A 9,522-nucleotide genomic window follows, 5' to 3' on the forward strand; every position below is an offset into this window, starting at 1 on the left:
GCATTTGGTCCGATCCCTTCTGATATGGTATGGTTATATCTTTTTTTTTTTGAGTTCTCTACTATTCGGTGCTTATGATTTAATGTTCATGTTTGCAATAACATCCAATGAAACCTAAATTTGGTAACTCAGTTGAGTCTATGAAACATATATCCTTTTGGAATGTTTCTTTCCCTTTCAATTAAAGCTCGAATTTTAAGCCATCTTAATCAAACTGTGATGACTGAGAGCCTTCATTTCCTGACCTCTTGCGATGTAGGGTTGGGAAGGGAGCTCCATGGGCTAAACAGGTCCGATAAGATCCTGATGGCTTTTCAACAGATGTAGAAAGGTCAAGCTTCAAATCTCCTGGGTTTCCTTTTACTTCCAGCTGAAAACTGGGTTTATTTTTATGATGAATTACTTATTAGAAAGCCTTAGTCTGAGCACCGGTACTCAAGGCTGTTGAAACTGTTATATATTTGTGGAATTCATTTACTCTAGACTGGGGTTGTCCCTTTTGCCACACTTGTGTGTTGAAAAGTGAAACTTGGGAGTCTGTTGTGCGGGCTATAAAATCCCCTCTTTAAAATGTTGACCGGTTTCTTGTCCAAGCCAAGCAGTGCAATTTGGTGTCCTAGTGAACAGTTTGTCCTCACCCTGGTGTTGGAGCACCTTGCAACTGGGAAAGTCTACTCTTGCAGTAGAATGTATTCCACTGTGTGGAAAAGAAGCAAAGGCCTGGGCTGGACCGACTATGCTTGGGCTGCACAGAGCAAAGTGTGTTAAACTCAAAAGTACTGCTTTGGTGGTCTGTAGATGTGTACACATGCGCACACAGTTGTTCAGAGTTCCACATACTGGTCTTCCAGATCTCAAGGATTAAAACAAATCCGTTGGGTTCACTGCAGAGTATACGTACAACCCATAGATGCTCTGGCTACAACTTGGTGCTGCTTAGGCAAGTGATATGTGAAGAATAAAACATCGGGGGTTTTGGTGGGGGAGTAGTGGGTCTGGACGTTAGCGCAGTTCGAGAATGTCCATCCTTACTGCTTCTCACCCCAGGAAGAAGGTTTCACTTCACAGGGTTTCTCAGTCCTTGCTAGGCTCCAGTATCCGCTGAGGGATGCCTTTCACCCTCAGGCGTGATCTCCCAGGTAGAAATTTGGTAGCTGGCTTCTTGCACTGTGGGTGGTTAACGTTACTGATAGCCTGAGCACCTGAGTGGGGTGTGTGTGTGGCATGCTGAGCTCTCTGCCACGGTTGCAGGCAGCCTGTCTGGATTTGCTGTTTCAAATTGCCTGCCAGTCGTCTTTCCTCGGACAGAGTTTCTGGCCGAGGGGAGGAAAAAAGCTGCCATGTATCTGTGAAGGAGGTTGTCTGTCCTTCAGCTCTGTAACTTGGGTTCAGCAGCTCCAACAGTGCCTTACTGAGTACCTTCCCTGCTAGGTGAGGTCTCCCCCAATTAAACCAGTTCTCTTGGGCAGGAGCCAACCTCCTGAGGAGGGTTTGCGTTTCAGCCTTAGGGCGGTGTGACCTTGTAGCTCTCTCCTGCCAGTGCCTGGCGTGGTGGACAGGCTGGAGATGAAAGGTCAAGAGAAAATGAAGAGCCCTGCGCTCCGGTGTCAGTCTGATGCAGGTGCAGTGCCCAGAGGAGTTCGCTTGCATGTCTTCTGAATTTGTCTCCCCAGCTTTTTCTTTACTGAGGGAAGCTTTGTCCCCTGGGGCTAGATTCATGCTGGGCCGGAGAACTACAAACTGTCAGTGGTTGTGTGAGGAGGAGAGAACTGTTGCAGCTTTCTCTAGCTGCGACCTGGCCAGAACATGGGAGTATAAAATAATAAAAGCGTGGAAGTGGCTGGGCTGGGGCTTCGCTGGGGTGAGCCGCTTGCAGGGAAGGTGCAGCTCTGCACGGGGTGGGTAACGCCGCAGCCCCCTCCCTCCTGGGAAGATGCTGGTCCCTCACGAGCATGGTACTGTGCAGGTACTGTCTTATCCTTCTCCACCTCACACCAGTGCTCTTCTGACTCATTGTGAACAGACTTTTTTTCTGCTCTGAAGCCTGTCCCGATGCTGGAGTCTCGCTGAACAGGTGAAATGGAGCTGTTGTCATCCCGGTGGGATGTAGGAGCAGGGTGGCTGCAGTCCAGGAGGCTTGCTTACTGAATGTCAAAGTAGAAGAGGAAGAACAAAATTCAGAACGACAGTCCTGAGGTGGTAGCACCATCCCAAGGGAATGCAGATGCTGCAGTTTTAGGGTTTGGAAGCAAATGGGTCTCCCTCAGCTGTATTCCCATATCCCAGAGAGCTTTCCAAGATACAGTCCATAGTCATCAGATTCAAACAAACGCATGTTAGTTTGGAAGTGGTGGGGTTTTTTTCCTCAAGAGCTTAGAGCAGCCCTGGACTATTTAGTCTGCGCGCATGGGGGTGAATGTGTTACTTTATATTGTTCACGACAAAGTTTAACTCATCTCGAAGCTGGTGTTTTCCCTCGCTTTGAGGGGTGTGTCGAAGTCAGGAATCGGCAGTAACTGCTGGCAGCTGGTGTGGGGAGCGCTCCTGTTGTCTGCTCTGTGTCCCTCGCTTTCCTCTGGCTCTGCAGCATGGAAAAACATCCTGTTCCCTATTTGTGTTGTAAGCTGCCTATTTTTTTTTTAAGCTGTAGCAAATAGAACATTGTAGGGTAAGATTAACCAAAATAAGGAGGTGTTGGCAAGTAACAAATAGGCAACCCTTCTTTCTTTAAAATCAAAAGTCTCAGCCTGAACTGATGCATTAATAGCTTCAGGTGTGTGGGGGTTTTTTGTTTGGGTTTTGTTTTTTTGTTTTGGGGTTTTGGTTTTGTTGTTTTTTTCATTATGGACAAGGGTGAATGGCATTGCTGAGGTGGGGGAATTGGATATGGACTGCTTGGAAAAGAGCAGGGGGAAAAGTACAGGTCAGAAAAGGAACAGGGGAGGTTGAAACAAGGTAGCTGTATTTGCATCTTCCTTTCCGAGATGCAGTGGTGGTGCTTTGTGCCCCATCAGACCTCAGGAACGTAGCTGGGGTGGGCTTTGAAGGGGTCACACTGCTTGTAATATCAGCCACGTCCCCAAAGCAGCTCTATAATTCTTGCCCGCAAACCTGAGATTGAGCATACGTGCATCTGAGCTAAGCCGTCCCGTGGGGTTAGTTTGACTGAAGCCATTCAAAGGGGTTTTCCCCTTTGAAAAGTGGTAATTTTATTACGGGTAAAATGAATGAGGTCTCTGGAGATGCCTAATTTATAACTTCCGCAGGGAAAGCTTCCCGCCGGCCGCGAGGCACGCTCCGGCATTCCCCCGCCGAGCAGCCCCTGGAAGCCCAGACCTCCCCTCTTCGGGCTCTTTCCGAGGATGAGGGGTGCTTCCTACGAGCCTTCCTCGCTTCCCAGCCTCTGCCCCCTCATCGTCCTGCCCTGGGCAGCCCAGCAGGAGCTTCTCCCCGGGGCAAGCGGCACCTTCCTGGCAGACCCTCTCGAGCAGCGGGGCCAGTCCTTAGGCAAAGCCCGGAGATGATTTTCCTTCGGCACGTGGACTCAAAGGCTCCTTAGTGAGGGAGGAGGGGAGGAGCAAAGAGAGTGTTTTTGGAGCAGATGGAGAATAATGGTGCCCCTGTCCGATACTGGCACTTGGAGCACCGGCACGAGGAGCGGTTCGGCCCCTTCCCTCTCACGGCCACATATGCAGCCTGCTCGCTGCGCGGCAGGGAACCTGGCGCTGCAGTTCCATCGTGGAAACTTCATTGGCAGTGGGTTTTCCCGAAAAAAAACAAACAAAAAGAATCCAATGGAAACTTTATTTTTACTTCCCTTCTACTGTGTGACACAAATCTATCGGGTCCTGTCTCGGTGCTGTCCCTAGGAAGCCCGTGTGTCGGAGGCTGCTGAGCTAGAATTAAAGAACATGTGTCTTGCATTTAGTTTATTGCCTCGGGGCTGTGTTTTGGCTCCAGTCACCTCTGTTTCCTCTCCTCTTCCTTCCCTACCCCCTTCAAAAGAAAAACCAGCCACAATGCAAAGCAAGAGGAAAAAAATCCGGCTGCACTGGGCAACAGCGGGGATGATGGCAGCCGCGGTGAGTGTCAGGGCTTGGGCTTTTTGCCAGGGGAAACGTGAACGGTTCTTGTAGGACAGACGTGCTGGGGCTCTGCTATGTGAGACCGGTCACCGCAGCGATCAGACTGGAGGTCTGCCTGGCCCATACCCACTCTGGCAGTCCAGGTAATTTGGGCAAAAGGTACAAAAGAGGGATCTCCTACAGAGCGGTTTTGCCCCGACACGCTCCTGGTTTCCATCTGTGAGCAGTGCAGGGACTTCTGAGCCAAATGCTGCACGCAGTGTTGCGCTTAATAGACACATATAAACTACCTCTGGTGAATTTGTGTAATGGTGTTTTGAGTCCATTTGTCCTTCTGACCTTCACGACATCCTGTGGCAATATGTCCCACGACTTAATTACGTGTGGGTGAAAAATGTGCTTCCTGTTTGCTTTCTAAATTGCCTGAAAGCATCCCTGGCTAATCCATCGTCCTGATACCACGGAAAGGTGAGTAATTCAGAAAGAGATAGCCAGAATGATGGTTTTGGATGAATGAAGGGGACTGGAGGGGAACCCAGCTGAGCCTCTGGTTGTAATTAAGCTGGGAGAAAAAGAAGTTAAATTTCTAGTGGATACAGGAGCAACATTTTCGGTGTTAAATACTTGTAAAGGAGAAATTGGAACAAAACCAGCAAACATAGTAAGAGCCACAGGGAGGGAAGAAAACAGACCATTCCTGCAGCCCCTGGGTTTGAAATTTGGAAATAAAATAATTACACATGAATTCTTGTATGTACCAGAATGCCCGATACCCTTGTTAGGAAGGGATTTGTTATCCAAATTAAATGCACAAATTGTTTTTGAGGATGGAGAACTCTTTTTTAAAAAAATACCTGAGTCAAAACCGGGAGAAATCCTGATGATACAAGAAAAGGTGGAGGAGCAGGAAATTCCACCAGAGGTGGATGCTGCAGTGATCCCTACAGTATGGGAAACAAATATTCTTGGTAAATCAAAATTAGCAGCACCTGTGAAAATAGATTTAAAAGAAGGTGCAGGAACAGTAAAAATTAAACAATACCCAATCAAACCGGAAGTTAGGCAGGAATTGAAGAAATTGATTGATAAATTTTTAGAGTATAAAATTTTGGAAGAATGTGAATCTGAATATAATACTCCTATTTTATCAGTTAGAAAACCCTCGGGTGAGTATAAGTTAGTGCAAGATTTGAGAGCAGTAAATCAAATAACCAAGGACATATATCCTGTGGTTCCAAATCCTTACACATTGTTAACAGCATTAAAGGAGACTCATTAGTGGTTTACAGTGCTTGATTTGAAAGATGCTTTTTTGTATACCCTTGGAAAAGGAAAGCAGAAAGCTGTTTGCTTTTGAGTGGGAAAATCCACAAACTGGACGAAAAATGCAGCTGACATGGACAAGACTACCCCAAGGATTTAAAAACAGCCCGACGATCTTCGGAAACCAGCTGGCAAAGGAGCTTGAAATCTGGAAACAGGACAAACCGAGGCCTGAACATTTACTTCTACAATATGTGGATGATATACTGATTGCTACAGAAGAAAGAGTCACCTGCATACAGGTAACCATTGACCTTTTGAATTTTCCAGGACTAACTGGGTACAAGGTATTCAGGAAGAGAGCCCAAATAGCATGTCAGACTGTGATATACTTGGGCTTTGAGATTTCAAAAGGACAGCGACAACTGGGAAAGGATCGCAAAGAAATCATTTGCAGTATACCTGAACTGAACAATATCCATGAACTCAGAGCATTTTTGGGAATGGCAGGGTGGTGTCGCCTTTGGATTATGAACTACGGTCTAATAGCTAAACCGTTATAGGAGGCCCAAAAGAACTCTTCCTTTGTGTGGGGTCCAGAACAGCAAAGGGCCTTTACAGAGTTAAAACGCGCTTTAATGTCTGCACCCGCTTTAGGCCTCCCTGATTTAACTAAAGATTTCCAGTTGTTTGTTCATGAAAGACAACGCCTGGCACTTGGTGTGTTAACCCAGGAGATGGGAAGCTGGAAACGACCAGTCGGTTACTTCTCCAAACAACTGGACACAGTGAGTAAAGGGTGGCCAAATTGTCTTCGAGCAGTAGCTGCTACAGTAATGATCATACAAGAAGCTCGGAAATTGACTTTGGGAAAAACAATAACAGTCTATGTCCCACACATGGTGAAAACTGTTCTAGAACAAAAGGGGGGACACTGGCTATCTCCGAGCAGAATGATGAAGTACCAGGTAATATTAACTCAACAAGATGATGTAATTTTAAAAACAACTAACCTGGCAAATCCAGCTGTGTTTTTAAGTTCCATACAGGAAGAAGGACAATTGGAACATGATTGCCTGGCTGCTATTGAGTATGTTTATTCCAGTCGTGAAGATTTGAAGGATGTACCATTGGAGCGACCGGACTGGGAACTGTATGCGAATGGCAGCAGCTTTGTGGAGCAAGGAGTCCGATACGCTGGGTATGCGGTAACAACAGACACCACAGTTATAGAAGCAGAAGCATTGCCAAGTACCACCTCAGCTCAGAAAGCGGAACTTATTGCTTTGATTTGAGCTTTAGAACTAAGTGAGAAGAAGAAAGCAAATATCTGGACAGATTGAAAGTATGCTTTTGGAGTGGTACATGTCCATGCAGCATTGTGGAAAGAAAGAGGATTATTGTCCTCCCAGGGATCAAATATTAAACACCAAGATGAAATTTTACAATTATTACAAGCAGTTCAGAAACCAGATCAGGTAGCAATCATGCACTGTAAAGCACATCAAATTGGAAACATAAAGGAAATGGCTGGAAATAATTTAGCCGACCGAACGGCAAGAAAGGTAGCAAAGGGACGAGCATTGCAAATGGCATTAATTCCCTCCAAAACAGTAACTCTCCCTAAGGAAGAACCAAAATACTCAGAGGAGGATGATAGGCTAGGTCAAGTATTAAATGCTAAGAAAAACCTAGCCGGATGGTGGGTAACACCTAAAGGACAGGTAGTAGTTCCACCCTTTTTGATGAGAGAAATAATTCAGACAAAGCATCAGGAGTGTCACTGGGGAGCAGAGGCCTTAGTAACTTCCTTACAAAAACCAGTGGTATCCCTCAGAATGTTAGGAATAGCTAAAATAATAACTGCAAAATGTGAAGTATGTTTGAAAAACAATCCAGTGATCAGGAAAAAGGTTCAAATGAGTCGAATAAAATCTGGTACAGAGCCTGGAGATTATTGGCAAGTAGATTTTTCAGAACTACCTAGGCAAAATGGGTATCGGTACATCCTGGTGGGGGTTGATACTTTTTCAGGATGGCCAGAAGCTTTTCCCTGTCGTTCTACACAAGCAAAGGAAGTAGTAAAGTGGTTACTACGAGAAGTAATTCCAAGGTTTGGAGTTCCTATTGGAATTTCTTCTGACAGAGGTCCACACTTTGTTGCAGAAGTAGTCCAAAATGTTAGCAAAATTCTGGGTATCACATGGGATTTGCATACCCCATGGAAGCCACAATCCAGTGGAAAAGTAGAAAAAAAAGGAATTAAACCTTAAAAAGGCAGATAAGTAAAGTTTGTCAAGAGACTAATTTAAAATGGCCTCAAGCGCTTCCATTGGCATTATTGCGAATCAGAGTACAGCCAAAGAGTGGAACCTCAGTCAGTCCTTATGAATTATTGTATGGGAAACCTTATGAATCTCCAGAACCAAACCCGAACATGCATGTAAAAGGAAAACAGGATGTGTATAACTATTTGCTTTCCTTAGGAAAAACTTTGACTGCAGTTCAGAGAGCAGTGGTGTGAAACAGACCATTACCCCTGGAGGTTCCGGTGCATGACTTTCAACCAGGAGACTCTGTCTATGTGAAAACGTGGACTTCCGAACCCCTGCAGGAACGTTGGAAAGGACCCTTCCAGATACTGTTAACCACCTTTACGGCTATTAAAATTGCAGAATCGGATGCTTGGATACACTACACCCGAGTGAAGAAGGCACCTACTCCATGGAAGATTATTAGCCGTGATCCAAAGACTTTAAAACTGACTCTGAAACATGTCTAATTTTTTTATATCTGTTTGTGGTTGTTCTCTTTATATTAGCTCGGCAGATAATGATGGTGGAAACCCGGACTGATTTGATGATTAGGAACAAAAGACAAGTAGAAACAGAACAACTGATTGGCATTCCTGAAAAAAAAAACGTCTGAAGAAAATGTAATGTTAAGATTGATTAAGAGATTTGCCAGCTTGCAAAATGTTACCCAAATTACTGCTTGTTTGCCGATACCAAGAGCGGTGGGGGAATCTATTCCTTGGGGAATTTTAACTATGAATTTAACTACCCTGGAACATAGAAACAAAACCACCTATTGCAAACAAAGGCCAGGGACTAAATGGTCTGAACAGGTAAAGATCATCAGAAAACAATGGAAATAGATGGGCAGAGAAGAAGATTGCTTGAAATTATTAAATTATCATTTTATACCAGCCTCCTCTATAGGAGACATGTTTACGGTAGGTAGTCCTATGAGAGGAGACATGTTTACGGTAGGTAGTCCTATGGGTTGGTGTTCATATGATGTACGAGTCAAAAGCAATGAAAGCCGGAGCGTCATAGAATGAAAATGTGGTGAGACCAATCAAACCATAGCAGAAAAAACAGTTAGCTGGGGTTCAGTATGGTCTATGACCATATTGTCTCAATTTCAATATATGGCCAAAACTTCTCGGTGCTTTACTTGGGATGGATCAGTTAATACAGCCTGGCCATCAGTAGATGACAGGGGGAGTTCATTATGGGAAAAAGAAAATTTAGTATCTCGGTAAAGATGTGGAAAAAAATGTATTATTGTAGTAATAAAGACCCAGCAATCGAAAGAATTTTTCTTTTAGCTACGACCTTGAAATATGGCTATTTGTGTAGAGGACTCTAAAATGATTTCAAATTAACTAAAACTATTTGAGAAAATATGTCAGAAGATTGGCTAGGAAGAAATTTTTAGTGGATTGGGATAGAATCTGAGCTCTTGGTTATGGTCTATAATCAAAACTCTGTTTCTGTTACTAATTGTCTTTTTGATGATCATGCTACTATATACTTGTCTGAAGAGACAATTTACCAGTAGAATTGCAGTCAATCGCATGATCATGAGAGAGATTCCAATTGTTCCACCAGAATGTAGTCCACCACCAGAATATGCCGAAACAAATACTGACTCTCAAAATAGTAGCAGATAAATGACATGTAGATGATGTGAAAGTATTGAAATAATTTTCAACACTTTCAAAGGGGGGAAATGTTACTGATTTGCCATTGATTTGTTATTAGTTAGAATTAATCATATTCAATTTTAATATTTTAGCAAAATTATATGTATGTTGCATTTTATATATTTAACCAATAACCAGTATCTGCTGTGAAATCCCCTGTATAGCCCTGTATCAAGGCCGGAG

General features: G+C 44.3%; 1 protein-coding gene across 1 annotated transcript; it reads left to right on the top strand.

Moving 5' to 3' along the window:
- The first annotated feature begins 3,601 nt into the window (after positions 1 to 3,601).
- On the top strand, positions 3,602 to 8,130 carry LOC142027767 (uncharacterized). The gene is given in 7 exon segments (XM_075021975.1): positions 3,602 to 3,756; positions 4,137 to 4,228; positions 4,718 to 5,393; positions 5,395 to 5,804; positions 6,006 to 6,136; positions 6,398 to 6,556; positions 7,963 to 8,130. Coding segments are annotated over 7 exon segments (1,791 nt in total).
- The last annotated feature ends 1,392 nt before the right edge of the window (positions 8,131 to 9,522 follow it).

This window comes from Buteo buteo, unplaced genomic scaffold (assembly GCF_964188355.1).
Source record: "Buteo buteo unplaced genomic scaffold, bButBut1.hap1.1 HAP1_SCAFFOLD_55, whole genome shotgun sequence".
Classification (NCBI taxonomy): Eukaryota; Metazoa; Chordata; class Aves; order Accipitriformes; family Accipitridae; genus Buteo; species Buteo buteo.